This window comes from Anticarsia gemmatalis, chromosome 10 (genome assembly GCF_050436995.1).
Source record: "Anticarsia gemmatalis isolate Benzon Research Colony breed Stoneville strain chromosome 10, ilAntGemm2 primary, whole genome shotgun sequence".
NCBI classification, from domain to species: domain Eukaryota; kingdom Metazoa; phylum Arthropoda; class Insecta; order Lepidoptera; family Erebidae; genus Anticarsia; species Anticarsia gemmatalis.
Genome location: NC_134754.1, coordinates 9,105,173 through 9,129,434, shown reverse-complemented (window position 1 = coordinate 9,129,434; position 24,262 = coordinate 9,105,173). Strand labels below are relative to the sequence as shown.

Here is a 24,262-nt window from a genome sequence, read left to right as displayed (position 1 = left end):
CGTCAAGGTGTTAAAAAAAATAGTTAACTGACCTGGAAAGGTTTATAATTTCCAGGATGCATGGGGTCAGTGAGGTGCAGCAGCTTGCCGTCGCAGAGCCAGGCGTGCGGCACGTCGGGGTACAGGAGCTTGGACTCGGTGAGCGTCATGATGCGGATGGGCAGCTCGTCGCGGCCGCGTCCGCTTCGGTCGTAGCGCTTCACGACGTTGGATAGCGCGAAGGGCTTCACCTCGCCGTCCTCGTCCTTCTTCTCGTCTACGACGCTAGAGATGACGTCGTCGAGAACGTCGCCCCGGCTCTTCTTCCGTTTCTTTTTCGGCTGCGTCTCGCCGCCCTCCGGCGCCGGCCGGATGAGAAGCTCCCGCAGCGTCGAAAAGTTGCCGCCCTCCTCCGAATCGGAAGAGCTCGAGTCTGACTTCTCGTCCTCGGCCTCCGTCTTCAGGGGCAGGTCCGAGAGCCAACTGACGACCGGGCCGCTCGTCTTGCCGTTCTCCGACTTGACCGGCGACGAACCGTTCGCCGCGGCGCCCTCCTCCTCGGACTCCTCTTTCTTGACATTCTGAAACCGAAAGAACACAGTGAACGATTCGTTCAGAATCGCACGAGGACCATCGTCCGCGGAGTCATGAATTAGAAGTTAACGGTGGATATGCGACTCGGTCTTACGTTTTGTAGCGCTCGGTGCAGCAGGCGGCGTGCAGCGGCGCGGGTGGCGGGCGCGGGCGGCGAGGCGGCGCCACAGGCGCAGGGCGGCAGCGCGAAGGCGGAGCGCAGCGCGTGTGCTCGCGCCGCCGCCGCGTCCAGCGCGCCGCCCGCCGCGATCTGCGTCAGCAGCAGGCGCCGCGCGGGGTGCGCGCCACCGGACGTGCACGTCAGCCACCTGACGAGAAACGATGATCATTATTAATCTCCGAGAGAAGCGGTGAAGGGTCGAACAAGGTCTTACTTTTTTCCCGAGATTACGGTTGAGTTTGTCAATAGCCTCAAAACGGACGTGTAAGTTTACTCACCCGAAGGAATCTCTTTCGCCGTTGGTCGTACTGGCGTTGGTGGAGTTGTTAGTTTCTGTCGTAGAATTGGCAGATTCGCCCGACGTCCGCGACTATAAAAAGAAAATGAATCGTTAGAGACCGCGAATGAAACCGTTCGATCGCATAGATATTGATGTTCACATAATATATTTATAAAGGTGGAGTCGCGACCGCGTCCCGTATTTACCTTATAACAGTCCAAACATACGACGAAGCCGCACTTGCCACATGTCCAGTGGAAATTGAATAAAGTAGTCTCACAGACGTCGCACATCTCTCTCACACCCTGCACTACTCTTTTCCATGCTATCGTTTTATCTGCGAAAAAGAATCAAGCTTTAATACTGAAAACCAATACATAAAGTAATTGAGCCTTTATTTATCACAAGAAAAATATATACCATCGTTCAAATGATGGGATTCAGCCTCCTTCTCCTGTTGTAACAGTTCACAGAACTGGTCTCCGATCTCCCTCAAAAGGAAGCAACTCATCTCGATGTCTAATTCGGCCGCACCGGCAGATGACGATAGCCATAGCTTTTTATCATCCTGAAAAGAAAACAATAATTCTCGTGAGTATTTATTGGCACGTATTTAAATAGCACAAACATCGTTTTATTTATCTGAAAAGCTACGCATGTAAAAGTTATACACACCTCCTCGGCATCCTTGTAAGGGTCCGAGAAACCGGCGATTGCCAGCTGTCTGTTTTTGGCGTACTTCAGTCTTCGGAAAGCGTAGAAACGGCAAAATATGTTCGGCATGTCCTTGTCGCGTTGAGCGGGGGACCAACGGCACTCGCGACACTTGGCAAGGCGTGGGGCCACCTCAAAACATGGACCGTTTTGTAAAAAAGAGTCCGGCGAGGGACGTGCGGCTGGCGCAGGCTGTGGCGCACGTCGCGGGGGCTCGTCTCGTCTCCTGCCACCGCGACCACCACCTCGCGTTCGCCGGCCTCTCGCCCTGCCGCCACCGCCGCGCCGGCTGGATGTACTCCCACTTCCACTACCACTACCGCCTGAATCAGAGTCTTTATCATCGCTCTCTTTATCACTTTCACTACCACTCTCAGAAGCCTTTTTTCGCTTCGGTTCATCTCCCGCTTTCCGCGCTACTGTTCCTTTTTTCCGCTTCGCCTTTGGCGGTTTACGTTTAGGTGGGGCGGCAGACTCTCGATCTGAGCTCGAGCTGTCTTCTTCCGCATCATCAACGCGACCATTCGTCTCTTTTGGTTTTCGTGGTTTTGAAGTTTTGCGGGCACCTCTTTGGATAGATTTTGCCGCGACGGGTACTACTATATTCGAACTCGAGTCATCTGGCTCCGAAACTCGATTTATCGTCATTGGCAGAGTGATACATGTACCACCACCTCCGGAGCAATCTCCTTCGCCGATTGGCGCGGTTTCATGTCGCTGGAGCCACGCTTTTTTACCAAGATGACGAACGGGTGCGTCACCAGCATTGCGTGGAGATGCGGCCGCCTTAGCAGGTGTGTCGGCTTCCGCACCTGGCGTCACCGGCGGTGTGGCCGGCGGTGCCGGTGGAGTAGGAGCTGGTGGAGGTGCCGCTGCGGTCGGAGGTGATGCAGCTACCGGCGGCACAGGAGTCGCCGGGGCCGGACTCGCCGCCGGAGTAAGATGTGGCGCAGGGGAAGCACCGGCCGCACGTTCTGGAGTGGCCACGCTTCCGTCGGCAGAGGGCACGCGGACATCGCAAGGAGGGCCGGGAGCTTGTGGTGCCGGCTCTGAGCCATGAGGTGTTCGGCCCGTCCCTGCGGCGGCTGCTATAAGTGGCTCCGGCGCAGGTGGTTCCTCGAGTCGTCGCCGCTTCGCGTCCGCCTCAGGAGTATCGGTGGCTCCCCGCCGCCTCGGTGAGAGGCGGTCAGGGTCGTCACGCGCCACTCCAAGATCGAGCGGCTGCAGTTGGCAGGGTGAGGTTGAATTTGAGTCGACGATCGCCCGCGGCGATGGACGGGGCTCCGGTGTCCGCGAATGTGCAGGGGGCGGAGGTCGCGTACGCTGGCTCGTCGCATAAGGGGGAGGATAGGGTACTGGTGGAGGTTCCACCTTTGTGAGCGGCATTGGCGGCGGTTCAACCGCGACCGCATAATGTACTGGACTCGGAGAGTTGCTTGGCTTGCCGTATATGTGAGGAGGCGCCGGACTGGACACTTTAGGCTTGACTGGTGGCGCAGTCTGATAATAGGCTGGCGAGCGCGGTGGAGGAGGCTGGTACATCCGCCGCGCGTTCTTGTCCTGCGCTGGCAGCGCAGCGTGCGGCGACGTCTGCAGCGTAGGATGCGGATGTGGTGGTGCATGGGGTGAGGGTCCCGTCCGGTACGGCCGTGACGGGAGGTAGTGAGGGGACGGCTCGCTGCGGGGTTTACTTGGATAAGGATGTTTCTGTTCTAGATGAATTTGTTTGGCGTCGTGCTTGACTATCACAGAGTTTTTCTCTGGGACCAGCGGAGGTGGCGCCGGCAGATGCTGGTCCTTCATCTTTTCATAGGCGCGGTAGGCCGGGTAGTTATAAGACGCAAAGTTAGGCTCGCCCTTGGGGAGAGATGGATGGGGGGTAGGTTTATCAGGTTTGGAGGGAATAGATATCCGCGCGTGTGGCGAACAGTAGTCCCCTGGGGAAGACGTCGGAGCTCGCGGCGAGGGATGCGAGGGGTGCGAAGGATGCGTGGGCGGATGTCCGGGCGGCGAGTAATATCGGCCGTCCGGGGGTGGCGCGCGCAGTCGCTCATGCTCGGGTGCAGGAGCACCGCGGCTCGGAGCCAAGCTGTGCAGTAGCGACCACGACATGCGGTCTCGCTGTATAATAAAATAAAATTTATTAGTTTATTGAAATTTTAAATTTAATTTGAAGACTTATGAATATTTTATGATCGATATTAACCTTTTGATTAGCCAGCCTGAGAGATTCTTCGAAGTGCCGTGACACTAATTTTGAGGCAGCATTCTCTTGGTCTCTCCTTTCTTTTTCTTCTCTTTCTTGTTTCTCCCTCTCACGCTCTCGTTCCCTCTCCCTTTCCCGTTCCTGTTCTATCCGTTCTCTCTCTTTTCTTTCTTTCTGCTGCTTCTCCAGCATATCTCGTTGTTGCTCCTGATCCCTTCGATCCCTGTAACCAAAGAAAAAATATTTAATAAAATTGTCCAATAAACTATTTGAAAATTATTAAATGATGGAATGAAGACATGTAATTAGATACTCAGATTATTAAATCTTGATTTATAGCAGAGCAAATGACCAGAACAGAATAATGAAAATAAAAAAAATATTTACTTGCGTCTGCGCAAGTTCGCAACTCTTCAAGTGCTCGGAATGTTGTAAAAGTGGGTCAAGGTCATTTAAATCTATTGAAATAACTTTCACTAATATTTCATCGACTTGTTTACATCGGATAAATAGCTTTATTTTTGTTCCGTGAAATTTTAAACATTTTTCTAAAGAGACTACCAAGATACAACACGTAAATTACATTTCAGGAGCCATTGAAAGTGAAATATGGGTTAGGTGTTTCTTATTTACTGGCAATGTAAAATGTGCCAAGAATGCTAGTTATATCAGATCTAGAAATACATATTTTTAAAAAGATTTTTGGTAGTGATAACCTTTCTATTAGTTTCATATACAAGAAGTTAAACACTCACCTAACCGGTGTTAATTTATACCAACCAAAAACGTATTCTACACGATCTTTACTGGGTAAAATTAATTTAACGTCCTCGTACATTGGCTTGCTTGCGTTCCTACCACCACTTTCATTTTCAAAATAAACTAATAATAACATTGCAAGCGAAATCACTTTTCATAACCTATATTTTCATTTTCTTGGCACATTACAACCAATCACATATTTTTATAGACACACAAGCTATTTTTTTAATAGAACAATGATATCACATAAGATATTTTAATTATAACAATAATTTATAGTAGAACTGTGACAAACTGATATAACCTATAAAACGCACGACTTTACCATAGACAATGTGACATGAATGACAGAAAAGTCAATCGACGCCATAGAGGTAGCTGATCTACGCAAAGAGAGTAACAAGGTATTTGATGAAGGGATGTGGGGTAATACTTGTCGACATGTACAAAAGAAAGAAGAAGAATACCTTAGACATTTTGACATGGAGTCAGAATTCATAATTAACTTAGGTGACAGCAGCGAATCCGAAAATTCATCATTCGTTTTTTCAAGTAGCGATTCAGAATAATAAACATTGAATTAGCAAATTATTGTTTTTTTTAAGAACCCGTGTATAACCCGTAAATACTGTATTTGTATTTGTACCCGACTGTACCTTTTGTCACGCACACAAAGTCACTGTAATATGTACAAGGTTTACCCACACATAGGGCCGCGCGCACAACTGAGTTGAATTATGTATAAGCGATTATAATTTTATCGTCTCTTAAAAAATCTATCAATTCTTACAATACACCCTTAGGTCGATGTACGATAGGTCGCCTTCAGATATTTATTTATGCGATTGGTGATTTTAATTTTGTCCGAATGACGAAATATTTAATTTATTGAACACAAAAGCGTTTCCAATGTAAGCGTTTAATGACCCAGATTACATAGGTTCTAATGACCATATACGAAGCTCACGTGTGTGTTCCTACAGCCTTCCAAAAAAGTTCATAGCTCATCAGGAAAAATAACGTTTGAAATCGTATTACATAAAAGGAACTCTAAGAATATGAATTACAAATGCGAATGCGAACAGATAATAAAATCAAGCGCATATCGATTATGCGCATGTATCAGCTGGCATTACCGTTCGTTGACCTTGGCCCACAACGACTTTCGGATGCTGACGTAATTAGCAACCTTGAATGGATTCCATAACAGCGCATGTAATTTGTTGACAACATTCTTATGGCTTCAAACGGCTAAAATACTCGAGACTTTAATTAAAATTGTACACCTACTATTACGTACGTAGGAGAACTTATGTGTGTTATTATTAACATCGTTATTAATTACACTGTGCTATTTATAAATTAATACACGTGTCGATTTGGTTGCTACTTGCTATTGACCCGCCTATTACGTCTTTATTTAAACAGCTTCAGGAGTGTTTGTTTTTCACAAAGATGTTTCTCGTGGCATTATGTACTTGTTTACTTAAGTCACAGTAGGTAAAATAAGTGTTACATCACCTTGAGTCCTCTAGCCAACCTTCTGTTAGAACGATCATTGATTATGTCCATTATTTTCCTTGTTCGTTGTTTGAAATAGAACGGCGATAACGTAATAACAATTCTCATAAAATGAAATCAGAGAATGCCATTTCTAAATCCAATTAAATATAGTATTTATTTCCACAAATATTTTAACAATCTTAACATTTAAATAAGTTAAAGAGCTAGTATCAAAACTGTTACTGTCTTAAGCTATTAATCTACGCTCAATCGTTGAAAGCAATCTCATAAGAGCAAAGTTCATAAAGAAACTAGTTACGTAAGTTGAAGGTTGAAGGTACATGTTATATTTAACCCATATTTGTTTGCTTATCTACAATGTTATGTAAGTTAATTAAACACCGAGCCATGTTTTCCTTATTCTTTAATAACCGTATTTATAACCAGATAGCGTACAACGTGGAATTACCTCTACGTGTTCGTTCGTTTGTTTTATCTGAACAAATACTAACGGATATTCATTTTAACTATTTAAACAATACTATGACAAATAGTTGAAAAAAGACGCGAATACTGTGTAGCCCATGTCAAGTCTATGTTAAATAAAAACATCAAACCATGAAATATAAATCTTATACGAAGGACGCCTAAAGTAAAATAATTACATAAGACCCATGTTTTTGTGAAAAAACGTTTCGTATTTAAATGAGACAAGTCACAACAATACCCAGAAAAAATGTGATTACAATCAAGCGGTTTATTAACAAACAAAATTACCAAAAGCCTTTTATCATTCGTCACGGTCTCATTAATAACTATTGACAATGATAATACATATTTATTCTTATTCTACGTAAACAGATAATTAATAAATGCTATCTGAAATACGATTAAGAATTTCCAAGAAATAGTGACTGCGGAAATAATAATCGCGTTGTAAATTACGTTTATAAATAATGATAGTTGTAAACGGACTTCCACACCTGACGCATGTTGCTGGGCGATAATGTGCTGCAGCACGATAATCGTGCAAACGTACTAAATTATTCGAACGCGACGAGTCAAGGCTGAACAAAACATCTTAATAACAATTTTAACGCCATTATTCATTCAAGATATGTTTGCTAATATCGCGTTATGAACAATAAGAACCGGCTGGAAGTGCACAAGGTCACGTTTAATATACGTACGTAAATAGATTTTCCTCTTACATATTCATATAAACACGCTAGATATTTACAAAACTGGCAATGTACAGAAATATTTTAATATATTCCGCCACGCGTATCCATTTATTTCTCGGGTTTAACACAGAATCCTCGTAAGCAATTAAAGTAGTAATTACGCTATCGGAGAGGCTGTTATTTGCATGTGTATAATACTATCAACTGTCAAAGGATGGTTTTGTAATGCGGCCAAAGTGACCTAGGGTATAATTAATGTAAATTTACACGAATATACCTATTTAATTGTATGATATTTCAGCCGGCCTTCTGAATAACATTACAAGGAGTATACATGAACGAATCGTTACACTATTATAGAGAAATTCTGATACTTGAGGTCAATAGGGAATATGCGTGTATTTTTTTTATTTTTTTAAATGATAATTTACATCATTATATGAACGTAAAAAAAAATCAGCTAAAAAAAAACGAAATTTAGCTCGAAATAAATAGTTTTAAAATAGTAGGCTGATTTCATCATTTTAAACGACCGCCATTTTGGCGCGCTTGACGTGACGTCAAAGTCTATAATAGCAATCAACTAGTGAATAGCTACAAACGTGTTTCGGCCTCTATTTTATGAAATTATTTTGTTTTATTTCAATTACACAATGCAGGAGTGCAGTAAAACAACTTTCAAGTACTGTATCGTGCCCTTATGTAAAAATACAAATAAAAATGCACCAAATAAAGTGTTTTTTCTTGTACCAAGAGGTGCTGCAGTAAGGAAAAAATGGTGTAGAATCATGAAGAGAGACATGATATCTCCATCAACTTGTTTATATTGTTGTGAAGACCATTTTGACGTAAGTATTCATTCCATTTTATGTACAAATTGTTTATTTATCTGCTAAACTTTGCTAGTGCCCACATTATAACCTCTTGCATTTACAACCTTGCTTGAAAAAGGCCCTATGTTCAAAGGTTTGGTACAATTACGACCACTTGACTGACTGAAACCCAATGACACTGAACAGAATTCTAGAATTTCAATATATTTGTGCACAAGAATGCCTATTGCAAACTAATATTATTTTAAAAACTCTTATATGCACTATTTATCCGTTTCACATTTAATTTCATGTTTTATTTTTTGTTTTTCAGTTAGAAGAGGATACAGCTAATTATATTGAGTACAAAATAATGAATTTGCAAGAAAACACAAAACTGTATTAAGATTGAAGAAAGGTATCCTACCTCACAAAATCCAATGTTAAAAGGATACTGAAACCCAGCCATCGTTGGAGAGAAAAGCTTACAAAAAGAGAAAACATAAAGAAATAATTGAAGAAGCTTTATCCGCACAACCCGCTAAACAAAGTGTTAGCACTACAAAGCTAACTGATTTGTCACAAATTGATCAGATGGAAGCAAGTACAAGTGCATCTTCATCTCAGGTGAACATAGAAGATATAGAAATGAAAAACCTCTGTGAAGCTGGTTGCAGCACTTCATTATCTACTGAGAAGATGTATGTTGACAAAGCTGTTCAAGTGAATAGTAAAATTCACCCCTTTTATTTCAGTAGACGTAAAATCCAGGTTTGATGCAAAAAACGTGGTCATCATAAACACATAAATTTTCGGGAGATTGTCCGATTGTGCTTTGACGAAACCAATATCTGTCATTTTTCTGTAAGTCTTATATGACTTTATTTTTACGAAAAAAATGTAATATAACTTCAATATTTACTTCAAATCACAATAAAACGGAATTAAATCGTTAACAACACAGAACTGAGAACAGTATTATTTGTTATTATAGACTTTGACGTCACAACTCGTTCCGACCAATAGCGTTGCGTTTCAGCTCATTTGAATTTTTCTCGTATTTTTTGCACTTTTTATTTCATAATTTCTAATTCAAAACGTATTTATATTTAAAAATATTAACGTGTACGCAATTCCTAGGCAATAAACTTTAGGAAAAAAAATATTTGAGCGTTATTTGAATCTTACGCATATTCCCTATTAAAGGATAATGCTTATTTTATGTATTTAAGTAATTCAATGTAATAACAACAAAAAGCTATACAAATTGCATTTAAAACTACAGTAGGACTCAATTCAGTTGATAGACGGTCTCGTGCTCACTACGTATTTGAAAAAAAACGGAAGAAAAGAAATGTGGTACTAATTATTTATTGTATGATTCACAAGAGCTTGTTCCCATCGAGTAACACCTAAAAGTAGGCTCGAAATAAATTTCATGCTCGGTCCTTAAAAGGCAACACTTCTTATGGTACAAATATGTAAGTTCCAACGTAACAGAACCACACCCAAGAGAATTATCTACGCGATCTTACACCACACATGGTCACAATGTACATATGCAGGTCGAGACAGAAATAACAACAGGCAATAAAGTGTATTGTACAATTATAGTACTTTGTAATGTTTACAGTTTCTTATCTTTATAGCGAGTCTATAAAAATGCTGATTTCGTCATTGTTATTCTTAGAAACGATATAAAGTTTACTACAATCGTAATGTGATAGCTTAACAGCTGTGTTTTGTTATCAATAAGAATGTTAATAGGTAAATTTGCAAATGGACAAATTAAGAATTACAAGTCACCAATGTTGAATTATCTACAAAATACACCTACTATCTTTACCTCGTTAAGTATTATCGTTGTATTTAATCGCATAGTTAGGTAAAGCACTTGTTTTATCAACATCTGCAAAATATAATTTTTATTATCTGTTATTTAGTTATCAAAAAAAGATTAACAGAAACATTTACTTTAAAAGTTCAGAGAACAAAATCAATACTAATATTATAAATAACAAGGATATGGAGTCTTAAGTATCTCTTACAAATGAAATAATTATGGATATAAACATATAATTATTAACAAGTAGTTATGTACGTGAACGGGAAAATTCCGATACGTCAGTGCATACCTAAATAATAATATGACAAGCGCTGGTTTTCCTCATAAACTTGTTGGTTATGTTATTTGTCCTATTATTATGCTAGTCACGAGCGACAATATGGGTTAATTAATTAATATGACTGCATAGAATTAAATCACGTGACTATTTGCTTGTGAATATTTACTACATAATACAAATGTATAGATAAACGTCGAACGATATTTTTTACCCATTCTTTTGCCCTGTGAAGCTTAATTAGTGAATTAAATAGCTTTATATTTAAAAACAAAATAATAAAAGGAAGCATTTACTCGTGGACACCCCAAGTGGGTGACACGTGTGGGTATTTATATTTACACCCACGCGCCGGACCCCGCCTCCACCCCCGGATGTTCCTCATCGATAAACAGAAACAAACTCATTGGCTTTAATTAAACAATCCCAAAATGTTATCACGACAGAAGACTAAATATTGTTACTGACCAAAATAATTTATCGTCGTTTAGGATATCTAGAACATCCACTTTACAGTTACCAAGACACCGTTATAAGTTTACAGTTACAGTTTCTGAAAAGTAGCCTATAATGAGAGGAGCACTAGCAAGAAATCACGGTCACTCTTTTGAAAAGGCCGCATAGCAACATCGTTAATAAATTATTCTAAACGATTCAATATAAATACTAATAGTACCAATTATGTAATCCAATTATGGTTCAAAGTAAAGTACCTTGTTTCACGGTCCAAAAACCGGATTGACGTAAAACATAAGTCGTTAATAATGTTTCCGGTATGAGAGTCCAATTCGAGCAAGATAGTAATAACAAACACAAAACAATATGACAGCGTAATTTCAACACGAACATTCCACGGAATTAAATAAATTGCGAGTGTCTGGCCGTTGTAAGATATATAAATAATTAAGTACCCATTTCCTAAACATTGTACCGAAATACTCCACACAACAGAAAGTTGGCACTCTTCCAATTATGTAAAGTAGTACAAAGGTTTGTCATTGCAAACTTTTTCGTAAACATGTCGGTGAAGTATTTCTGGCTACAATATCCACTTCAAACTTTGTATTTGGCATGTTTGTGTTGTATCTCATTATAATAATATTTAACAAATGTGACATTGAGATTTTTGCGGTGTATTTAAGAGTACAAACAATAGGAACCTCGACTATTCTAATGAAGCTGCTCTATTTACTATTGTCAGCAGTAGCCAACATACGAATAGATGTTTGTTATTACAAGCGTTGAAATTAAGCAGTTGAAGTAATTAAAAACACAAAGAACTTTAAATAACACGCTTATTGTTTTATAAGTCCTTCATATAAGACAATTTAATTACGTTAATACCAATTGTTTGCTATATGTAATTAAGTAAATATAATCGTGAAACGAATAATTCAAATATTTCGTAAACTAACATTTTTACGACCAATAATTAGTTACAGTTCGTCGAGTTATAAACAAATTACTTGATTTTTTAAAGTAACTTCCAGTATATGTGCTATGCTTTAATGTGAATTTCAGGGCGATACTCATAGGTACACCGGCCGCCCTTTCCAGGGAGGGTAATACCACGCTAATGGAGGCCCTTGTAAGTTCTCTTTAAAGAATCGCTTTAATGGTCAAACTATTGTACTGTGGTCAAACTGTTATAAACTTATTATGTAGGGTTTGGAGTGGCATTAATGAAACAAAAGAATATAATTTACATATACTGGGTATAAGAGTATGTAATGATAGGTAATTGATCTTTTGTCCGCCGTCATACCGAAGCAATACAAATCATGTTTCGAAGAGATCATCGTTTTGGAATTAAAGTAGTAAAGTATGCTACAAACAACACAATTGGATAGTATAAAAGATAGAAGCTTTTGTTATACAAAAGATGTGTTGGTTTCCTACTTTCAAACTATTTCGCCATCGTTTCGTCTTGTACAAGATAGTAGAACCAACTTTAAATGTTATTGATCTCTGAGTTTCTAGATTTTGAAATTTGAATTTCTGCTGAAACGGTTGGACACGACAAGGGTTTGTTTTTAATAAAGTCTGATCCGTTTGCCATTCAATTTCGTGTTAATTGATCTGTTTGTTAGAAATGAGCAGGAAGCCTAATGTTATAATGACTTTCTTAGTCGAAAACTACTTCTCATATACGTAAAGATTTCTAGACACGGATTTTTCGGCGTCAAGATTGCTGTAGAGAACGTCATTTTCGAACCATTTGTAATTTTAGAATAGAATTGTTCTTTTTTAATAACTTTAAGATTTCACAAACAAGCTACAACGTAATGTAACCACAATTGACTCATTGAGGCAAACAACCCGTTTAATTAACAATCCAATTTCTTGTTTTACTTTGGTTAACACAGAAAACTATGTTTAGTCACCCATGACTAATCGGCGTTATGTTTATTACTGTCCTGTATTACCGTGTACCCACATTACCATTTCGGTGAAATAGGCTTTTTTTTACACGGACGCAGTTGCGAGCAGAAGCTAGTCGTGTAGAATCTAACTTTAGAGAATATAAAGATAAGTATTTCATCGTTGTGTTGTTTGTTATTTAGGCTTGCAAGTAGGTACTTAAATAAAGTTTATAACGCTGTGACGTCTTGCCCAAGACCTTTGCTAAGGCGTATGTTACGCTTATTTTACTTATTTACAGCTTGATCTGGTTATTATCGTGCCTCAATGAGACATGTTGCTTTATATTATGATGATTGAATACTTTTTGGTGTCTACACTATAACTCACCGTAACAGTCTTTCATGTCTCTCTCTATCGTAGGACGCCGCAAGATAATCAGCAGCGATGTCATGGTGCAGCGGCGGATGTATTGGAGGCTGGTACCGCTGCTTCCACAGCAGCTCGCTGTTGTAGAGCGTGGGGGGCGGCGGCGGGGGCAGGTGCAGCAGAGGCGGGGGAGGACCTCCGCCGTAGCCGTGCGCCATGCCGCGCCACTCGCGCTCCTCCACCGAGCTGGCAGAGCCGCCCGAACGCACTCCGCTCACTCCCGAGTCGGACCTATCGTCCGCATCTCGCGCGCACACTATCACACAGTCGTCCTCCTCGGAGGCCACGGCGCTGGCAACACCATCCGCGCCCGCACCACCACTCACTTCACTCTTCACTTCACACTCACTGTTGGCGCACACCTCCGGCTTGCTCACTTCCTCTTGTTTCACGCACTTGTCGTTTTCCTCACTAACCTCGACGACATCACTTGCACTCACACTTTCAGTAACACCTGAAACAATGCAGAAAAACGTATTAGTATTTTGATCATGTGGCCTAAATGCAACCAACAGGGAAGTTATTCATCCATAATTAACCGTAAAATGTTTAAATCGATTAATTAATAACCATGTGTTATCAGCGAGGTGCCAGCTGCATATTTTCAAACGGCTGACGTCAGCCCTGAATCGGGTCGTGTCGGCACGTTTGGGAAGAAGCCAAAATAAGCCCATTCACACGACACCCACGCTTGATACGTAAAAATAATATATTGTAAGTGGAATACCGATTTCATTATCATTCTAACGAAAGAGAATGATTGTGCCTACCTACCTACTTTATGTACTGGTTTAAATTTTAAATTGCTATAAATGAGGGAAAAAATACCTACTAAGTAGATAAGAACTACAAAGCCGTAAATATAAAATGCTAACGTGACTAATCAATTACAATTGCGTAACTAGTAATTCATTACAAAGTCAACAGATAGTGTTACATTGTAACGCTGCATATTTATGGCGGCAGTGAATAAGCAGCTCGTCGATTGATGTACAGCGAGGTGCGAGCGTTGCATGACAATAACCCTGCTACTGTAATCAGTTTTTAGCTGTACCGGAACAGGAAGATAAACTCGTGAGGAGATATAATAGTGCCGTGGGTGGAAGTAACATGTTGGCAATATTGTCGGAGCGGCGGCGTGCCACTCGTGAATGACGGCTGGAGCATGGCCAATGCTCAGCGCCATCGCCAGCAGTCGACAGGCCAGCCATTTGGCGCTCGACCAGAATGAGGGCAATGTGATAAAATCTCCGGGTGATGCGTCAAGCTCGCACAAAATAATAACATGCCACGGTAATTACTTGGAATCAAGTGAGCTCAAGTGTGCTACGTCAATGATAAAAAAGGCTCAATAGTGAATTGGCTCTAATAACATCGATTAAACACAAGCGTACAATTTGAACTACACAAGCAAGTATAAAATTTCTTCATAAGTAATAATCTAACGAGTGTACATTACTGTACGTTTTTTCTTGGTAATAACACGCGATTGCATTTTTCATTTCCATAAACACGTAGAAAAAAAGCGATTAAAATAAAGGCATTAGGCACGCGATAATTGGAATGGACATCGAGTGATTCATGAATAAGATTTTCCATTATTCTTTAATACAATATACATCATACACCTTCATCAGTGCAATAGAAAATTAATGCGAATATAATATTGAATTCAATTATTCCTTTATGTATAGCTGTATTCATAGAGTTAAATACAGAATTCGACACGACACCTACACAAAAGAGCGAGCCCGCGTGTCGAGAGAACAACAATGGAATTTTAATGAGAGAGCTGTTAACGAGGATCCTCATCTACATAATCGCATAAATAATTATTCATAACAAACATAAACAGAGAAGAAACTGTGCGATGGTGTGCCTACAGCTGGTCATTATTCACAGGGTGCGTGAGCCCGGAGATCTCATCTCAGCCAGCGCATAATGATATGATAATGTTTTGCGATACGGTTGCGGTCGGGCCGCCATTTTTAATGCATCCGAAGATTACTCACTGTGTGAGCATGCTTCGTTATGTGGTAATGGCATTCCGTCCATCATAGCGGCTACTCATTTGAGTACATGATACTATTTCTCTGTTTTCCGCAGCGTATATTATCGTACAATATTGATCTTATATTCCACAGATAACGTAGCAATGCAACAAATATATCATAAAATACAAATAGGTATATTTTATGTTTCGTAAACTTGGTTTTGTAATTGTACTAGCAGATTACACATTATGTGAACGAGACCACTCATCTTACCGAAGAACGTAACATTCATTTCCTGAGTAGGCGTAACGAATTACTAAGTCTCAATAGTCTCAATAGCATTACTTATTGCTTGTAAATTAAACGATAGTTGTTTTAGTCAACAATATTGGATAACAAGAAATTCAACAAACTCCAGCTGTTTACAATGTTAAAAGAATACACGAGGCGGAGAAAACAAACCCGCCGCTTTACAAACAAACGACCATTGAACGAATGTAAACAAAAGTTGTGAAACAATGCGACAGTGATCAGCGGGTGGGACAATAGGGTAACAAATAACTCGATGGGGAAGTGCGGCAACGTCGCACTGTGACAACGGCTGATTGACAAGACAAACGCCGAGGCGGAACCGGTGAGAGAGCTTTTCATTAGATGGAAAGGAAGGGCAAAAAGTTGACACGAGTGCCCCGAGAAGCGCGACAGGCGCTCGGCGCTCTGCGACGACGGCAGTAAATCCTGACCACGACAATTTGAATTATTCATGAAGGGCGGACCCCGGTAGCCGTAACTCAGTCAGGCTATTGCAACCGCTGCAATCTAACTACATACGTATAGGTTATGTGCAAATACACTTTTATAGGATACTTCAAATTTTAATTCGGAGCCTCTACTCAACTAAATGTATGTAAGTGGTTCAAACACAAGCCAAAAGTTGTTGGAAAGATAAATTAATTTCGATTAATCAAGTACTTAATCTGATTCACTAGGTGTTTGATTAGTAGGAGCTAATACATATTTAAACGGCTAGTAATAATAATAAATACATCGTTAACGTGCTTCTGAATTATTCATTCTAATGTAATGCCGTTTACTGTGCAATTAGTAGTTTACCTTTGTTAGATTTCTGAGAATAGTTTACCGCAAGTACAGTTAACACTTACGTCAATGTTTAAGTGCCTATACGAATAACAACGCGTCAATTGAGTTCTAACATTCTATTATGACCGAGTCTTGATGAGGTCAAAAGGTCGAAATCATCAAAGTATTTCGTTCACTCGTAACATGCTCTGTTGTACATATATGTAAGTATGTAGGTAGCTAGGTAGCACATAATAAGACCACCGCGTGACTTGCAACGATCAATCACAACTTCCAATATTCCTTAAGCTTATAAAGAGTGTTTTTGAGGTAAGCAAGCCGTAAACGACGGGAAATTACGTTCCACGTAAAGGCCAATATTGGTGTTATTACAAGTGACTCATACGCATCGTGGTATTTTCTAAAGTAATAGGTACCAACTTACATTATAAAATATTTTTATTAAATATTACAAGTATATTCTTAACAAAGTTCAGACTACATAGATAAAGCAGTTACCTATACATACGTCAATAATCTCAAATAACTTGTTACCGTGTTATCTGAGCGTGTTTGTCGACTCAAAGCCATCTCGTTAAACTCACTGGTGCGTATCGACTCGCCAACCGTGTAATGAAACACTTCCACTCAGAGAATAACCGTTAATAGGACATTTACTTGTGACAAAGCTTTCTCCGTAATAAAGCAATTAAACAATCTACAAGACGTTGTATAAAACATCGTGCGTTAACGTAAGATAGCTTTAAATTAGAGCAGGCCCGCCGCAAACCGCACTCGGATCTCACTTTCTAAACGAAGCTCGCAAATTACTTATTCGATATAGCGTTAACATTCGCTTTTGAAATATCCACCTAGTTTCAGATCGTTATAACGCGTGGTGATCGACAATTACGGAAGCCTGTCTTGTCCGTAATAAGACACAAGATGGATGATTTCCTTTTGGGTCATTACATTACTTTTTCTGAGCAGTAGTAGGTTAGAATATTGTAGGGTATAGCGTATCGTTTATCGTGACTACAGCATGCACACCACCTTGAAGATACAGTGTAGTGTGGTGAGGTATCACGACTCACGCGGCTCGTGCAGTAAATTGCGCAATGTGCTATTGAAAGCGCACGGAGGCGAGCGCACTGCAATCTCCCTCGCATCTCACGACGTGTCCCGATTGTTCGTGACCGGAATTCTTGATTTCCAACATAGACAATAACACATACATTTACACATAGGTAACCTCTATGTATTTAGACTATTTATTTATTTATTTAACCGTCACAAGCATTCATTACGCTAGAGCATTGGTGTGGCATAAGCGGCCGACGTTCTCGTCGGCCGTGAATTTAACGATGAAGTCATTTGCATATAACTTTAATAAATCGTGTTGTTAATTTAATAGCTCATGTTATGTTATGTACACTGATGAAGTATTTCCTGTATCAGACTATAACGCGAGTGCCGTAATAGATATAAATCTTACTTTATTAAGTCCAATAAGATTACAAGGAAAACCAGGTAAGTACGAAGAAGTATTGGAAATCGAATTTAACTATGCAAGGAGGTTATAACATTATTAATACAGCAATACGTTCATAAAAATGTACCTACGACATGTAACACGGAAATAGGTAGAACTGATTACCTCGATCAAAGAATTAGAACAAGCCAAGCAGGTCATTCGACAATAAACAATAGGGCGATAAAACAAGCGATTTGATAACAAATTGCTGTTTACGGTAACAATGCACACTCGGAAAGCATTCTCGATAACAGACGATATGAAAGGTCATTCGGTGCACGACTAGCGGCTATAACGTAATAAATAACTAGCCATTTATCGTGTGAACACGACACGCCGATCTGATTATTGCTAGCACGTTAGGTATGCTATTATCTAACAGGTAGGTATGAAGCCACGTACACAAGCCAACGTTCACCAGAGACAAGCGGTCACGCTCGTTCTTTTTATAGATAAAAAACTGCCTTATAATTTTTGAGCTCTAAAACATACACCTACCTGCCACCTATTTAATAATACGTAGAACTAGTCGTTAGATTCTGGTTTACATTAACCTACTACCAAAGTATTCGGATAATTAAATAGCAATTAACCTGTTTTACTACCACAAGCTATTTAAGTGATTGTTTGCTTTGTTTTAATTCGTACAAATGTATAACGCCAATTATTATCTATGTTGAAATTTAATGGCGTGCGTAAACGTAAGTGTAATGACTGCTTCTATTGGACCCTATATTTGTACCGCTACCGCTACCATTAGTTATCATGAACTCTAATTACATGTTGACATTATACAGACTATTTAGTAATTTTACACAATTGTTATAACTTCTAGAAGACAACGGTTTTAATTTTAAAATCGTGTTTTAATGTCACTTAGTGTGGGTAGGTACTTCGAAAGTCTTTAACTCGTGACAGCGTTTAAATTCAATAAAAGAAAAATCAAAACTTAAAATACTCACTGTTTCGGTTCAGTAAACACAAAATTGAATTATCTTCTTTCAGCAACAGCTTCGTCAATTTATAAAATCACTTAGTATAAGCACACTATTTTCTTAAGTGCTCGTTTAACACAAATGACCTAAGTCACTATCACAGACTTTTCACAAAATATCGTTGATCTTCCAAAATTGTAAGAAATCCTTCCAGCGAAGCGTAGATCGTCGGAAAAATATATAAAATTGCAATCAATCACCTCACATTCACAAAATCCAGTAGGCTACGAAATATTACTATGTACAATGCACGACTATGTCAAAATGATTCGTTGCGAACGTTATGTGGCACAGCACGGACGTGCTAAAGCCTCAGTGGCGCACAAAGAACTGAAATGCGGGGAAGGGAAGTGGTGTACGGAGGAAAGGGGCGGGGGGAGGTGTGCCGCGGCAGTCTCGCGGCGACGACGTAGCACTACGTAGCAACAAGTGAACGGCGCGCGGGTGTGAGGTCGGAACCGGGGTGAGCAGATGGAGAGGACGGGGGGTGCCCCCCTCGCGTACAAAGAGCGCGCACCTGACGCTGATATGCAGCACCCGTCATGCCTTCCATCCACAATCCCCGCACTATACAGACCAACAGAGCATGTATTATACACACAGCCCGTACAGGAAGGGCAGATGTCGCTAATCACGGCGCCCGATTTACATAATCAAACAGCTTTCAGCTTTCGACAATAAATTGTAACAGCAGGCTACTAAATGGATTTTTATTTTTTTGAATAAATACCTACGTAAGGAGGCGCTTAACATAATAATACAGATCAAACTAAGATTATAAGTCAAAGGTCATCTTACAGTTAAGATTAAAACATTCCTACGTTGCACTAACTTAAAATACGCTCTTTATTTATTCAAGGCAAAAATGTTAATAACATGCTTTAACGTAATCATATAAAAATACACGGGTTTTTTAGCTATAAATATTTTCGACAGAACCGGTTAGATGCGAACAACATTCTAAAATGTGAAATATAAATAAGCGTCTCTCGTCGATGAGTTTGCCGTCAGAGCAGGTAGGTACAACATCGCTAAAAATAGCTAATTAATTTAGAGCTATATCAATTCACATGGACTTGTGAATAATTATTGTAAAGATATCTATATTGTTAAATTAGGTATAAACAAATAGCGATCGTTGACCAACATACCGAAAACATTTTACAACGCGCTAACGATTTGGCACACTCCCAACTATTCCGTGACAAGCTATACATTATGTTTGGTTTTATAAATAACACAAAGAGTTCAGCTCACAGGTCACATAAATAAAATTGATGCAAAGCTACGGAATTTGCCGTAAAATATATAATATAAGTACTTTATCTTAACGATTACTTGTTACTGTATCAAGATCAGATTGCTACTTATTCATACAAAATGTACAAATATAAAGTAGGTATGCGTTATGTTATGGCCAATTAGGTACAAATAGCCATGCATGCATTAACAATTTGTATCGTGTTGTTATTATTAGTTGTTTTTAGATTACGTTTGCTTCGATGCGTGGGCAAGCGGATACGCGTAGCTAAATTGGAAGGTAAAACCCGTTTACCGAGGTATTTTTTTTAAAACAAGCAAAGAGGTCGCATGCCTTGTTTTGGCCTTGTGCTAATCGAGTTAGCGGTTACATGTGAATAACTAATGTTCTGTAATTTGCTCATACAATGCGATGAAAAACAGCGATATTTCAAGTCAAGCGAGCTCGTGTTAAGTGACTCGAATCCACCTACTTGTAATGAGTCTAGTGCCTCGCGTTCTCAATAACAATGATAAGTTGTTAATGTGATCGAGATAACTGCGCGAGTAACCATACACAATCACGTACCAGAAATGTGTAAAGAACACAACATCACGACTCTAGATAATCCTCTAAAAATAGGTGTTTTATCACACAATAGTTGGCGTACACACTCAGATAGGTTAGATAACTTGCATAGTGAGAGGCGGGGAATTTGTAGATAAGAGAGTACAAACACGGCAGTCGATAACCTGGTTGCAGGCACTGATAACGGACCCGTTACACACCCGCTGTTTGTACAAAAGACCTGTATAAATAACTCTGAAAGCGGTTGTGAACTTCTTAGAATTTCAATAGGTCTACGGTTCGTTTCATTTCATTTACGCTTGAGAAACTTAAACAAGTTATAAAGATGGTTTCCACTTTTGTATTTGCTTTGTTTAAACAAGTCGCGGATGTTTTTCTTATTACTAAGCCTAGCAGTTAGAAATCTGATATAACGAACATGATTTTATTCTACAGTAATTATCTTAATTACCTACCAATGTACTTATGCGTGATCGATACAAATAACGCAATCTGATAACAAGAAGCCAAGCTATAAAATTTAACTATTTTTACTTGCGGATAACATTCTATCGATTTCCGGATAACATGAGTCATATCGTTGAATCTAGCTACACACAGATTTAGAGAGTTCGGTAATAAAATTCTATAGTATCTACGCAAATGGTTTCGAAGGAAGGATATTTCCAGTGAATGGAGGTATTTTATGTAATACATAGTCATTTAACAATAAGTTATTCAGTCGTTATCTATAGCTTACACAGCTGCGCACAGACAAGTAGACACTCGCGTTATTACGATTAAATTAATTCGAATTATTCGACGCCAATACTAACTAGTGACTCACACACAATGATATTTTATCAACGAGTTACGATTTCATAGTAGGTAGGCACTTGGTATTCATAGTCGACGTATTTTATTATTGTATTGTATGTGATTGGATTAGAATCAATGCAATTAGGCGCTTCCTTGGACTGCTTATTATTATTTTGAAAGTAGATGTCTATACTTTATAATCGTTCTCATTTATACCACAGCTCTAAATTAAGAAATCATACTTTTGGAAAGTAGTGTTCGAGACACGGGATTAAGCATTGGAACTCACTAAGAAATATTTTTTGAAGGGTGAATTCAGAAGTCAATCTACCTACCTATCAATAGTCTGTTAAGGACATGTCCTTGTGGTTTTATTTGTGTATTTACCCATCGAACGATCAATTAACTGACAAGGTATGATTTATACGCTAATTAATTGAGTGCGGTCGTAAATCGTAAGTATTTCGTCATCATTGCTGAGATCGCTGGACCGGTCTCCGATCGGATGTCAAAAACCGCACGACGCAATAAATTGTTGTCTCATGGAGAGTAAACATCGGCGTTCGGCCGCATTCATGCATAATTGATGAGGGTTCGGAACGAGCGCGTGGATTCCTGGCGGTCACGACTCGGTCGAGCCGAGCGCCTCCGGCAGCCATTTTGTGAAGCCTGCCCGCCCCGGGTGCGCTGCGCCGTGAATATTAATACGAGACCTTATGATGAACACTGTGCACCGCTCGGATAATACCCCCAATTTAAAAAGAACTCATTTTTTCTAGTCCGTTTTGCTTCCGCTGCGCTCGATCGATCGCACGTAACGATCATGACACGATAAGTATTGCAAACAGTCTTGACTTCGGCACGCAACAACGTGCAATTAATTCAGAATGATCATTATTAGTTTCTATTGTTACCGGCTGGCTAAATGGAGCATGCGCTAGTGTAATACATAATTTTAATGGCACAATAGAACGCGTCTGACTCTCACGCACGGCCATTGTACCGTGTAATCGTAATCAAAAGTATTTTCTCTCGGAACGAAGCGCGCATCATTAATAGAGTCGTTTCACAATAATTAACGAGTACAACGTGGAACTGTAAAGAATATGAGTTAAGACTCGTATAAGTAGGTACTTCATTCGATAGCTTTTGTCATTCGAGTACATAAGTTGCACAATTGATAACGCTCAATGTGATGATTTATTCGATTGATAATATTCTCCGTTTTATCAAATATGTAACAGCATGGAAATGTTCTTGGTACGTAAACATTGTCTGCCGGGACGTGTTTCCTTTCGCCAAGCTCTTGAATTTACGTTGAATACATTTGCGGTCGAGGCCTACCCTACGGCGCGGGGCACTCATTACTGATGAACAGATGAAAGTCTACCGCTGAGCGCCGACTCGTAATAATGTGAAATGAAATACCGCGCCCGTCCGTCTGCTCGGTAACCGCAAACGCACGTTAACTTGCACATAGGTACCTATAGGTAACAAACGAATGCGTAACCGTGAACTAGGAGATATAATATAGCATTCCCTAGTAGTAGCTATAAGAAACAATTAGGCGAAGCAATCTATCTTAATGCCAAAGAGAAGTTGAATAACGTAAAAATGAGTAAACCACATGCCACCGACTTTATTACCTGCAAACGTACGTAACCCCGTTGTGTACTAGGGGTCATATTATCGCTGACTTTTCGATCGTCTAACAACGGAGAGATATAAAACATCTGACAAAACATCAAGATTTTCCCAACTAAAATGAGACATTCTGAAAACCTAACCCTAAAGGTCACAATATTAATTCTACGCACTGTAACTATATAATATTTAAACACGATTAAACTACGCAATGAAGTCGTAATTTATAGATCGGAGGTAGACAGCACCCACTTACTCAGTAGTGCGGGAATGACAGCTGTGAGCATGCGCACCCGTACTTCCTGTAAGCCAACGACCCATTGTTACCACCACATTGCATACTTTTTATGACGCATTATCTTACAATAGTGTGAGCATTGACACTCCACGTTTGTGATCATATGACATTGTACTATTATCTGCGTGACGAACTGATAAATATTTGATACAATCTGTTTACTTACATTTTTATATCGCAACATCTTGAGCCTAAAAAAACCTTATCTTACTGAGATAAAGTTTTTAACATTTAGCTACAAGCCTACCTACACAAGATCCTGCGCCAATTTGATACATTTCTTAAGAATTTTAGTGTATAAATCCCATAGCTTTCTCTGATAACACATATGAATCAAAGCGATTATTAGAGGTTGCATTCCGGTATGCGTGTATCGTGCAAAGTGGTAATAGGGTGCATTGCATTTGTTTCTTTTTGCACATAGTGGAGATGTCCAAACAATTTGTAGTGAAGCGCTGGGAACCTCGGTTGGCGTGAGATCAGAAAGTCGTGATCGCCCGCACGACGCCCCTGTACCTCAATTCACTAATCAAACAGCACAATGACTCCATTGTTACCGACATTCTTCATACACTTTTGCTACACATAACAATCGTTTCCTTGTGCTCTATACGGTTTTTAATACGAGCTTGCAATGAGATATTAAAACGTGTCTGAACCGTCGTGGAGAATAGCTTCGACCGACGTGTGAGGTTCCCATATTCTGATTGAATAGTTAATTACCGTGAAGCATCGTAAGTTCGTTACTTTATGATTACAATAAATAAATATGCACTTATACTACTTAGTACTTATAGATTGCGTATGCAGGATTAAGGATATCGTCTTAATGCCCAATCAAATATAGTTTTAACGAGAATAGGTCACGTCATCACATCAATCACTGCAGAACAATTTCAATACAATGAATCCCCATTTGTTTCTTACATGATTACATCATATAGATATTAATAACAACATAATATTATGTAGGTGAGCATCTGC

At 39.7% G+C, this 24,262-nt stretch overlaps 1 protein-coding gene across 2 annotated transcripts in view; it reads right to left on the bottom strand.

Annotated features, from left to right (window-relative positions):
- Kdm3 (Lysine demethylase 3) overlaps positions 1–24,262 on the bottom strand; it is a 170,836-nt gene that overhangs the window by 1,776 nt on the left and 144,798 nt on the right. For both annotated transcript variants that reach the window (XM_076119537.1, XM_076119538.1), the window contains 8 exons: positions 13,069–13,561; positions 3,934–4,156; positions 1,689–3,848; positions 1,434–1,581; positions 1,220–1,350; positions 1,012–1,103; positions 668–881; positions 33–560 (listed from right to left, as the gene is read on the bottom strand). In XM_076119537.1, coding sequence (XP_075975652.1) covers positions 33–560; positions 668–881; positions 1,012–1,103; positions 1,220–1,350; positions 1,434–1,581; positions 1,689–3,848; positions 3,934–4,156; positions 13,069–13,561 — 3,989 coding nt within the window. The remainder of the gene's footprint in view (positions 1–32; positions 561–667; positions 882–1,011; positions 1,104–1,219; positions 1,351–1,433; positions 1,582–1,688; positions 3,849–3,933; positions 4,157–13,068; positions 13,562–24,262) is intronic.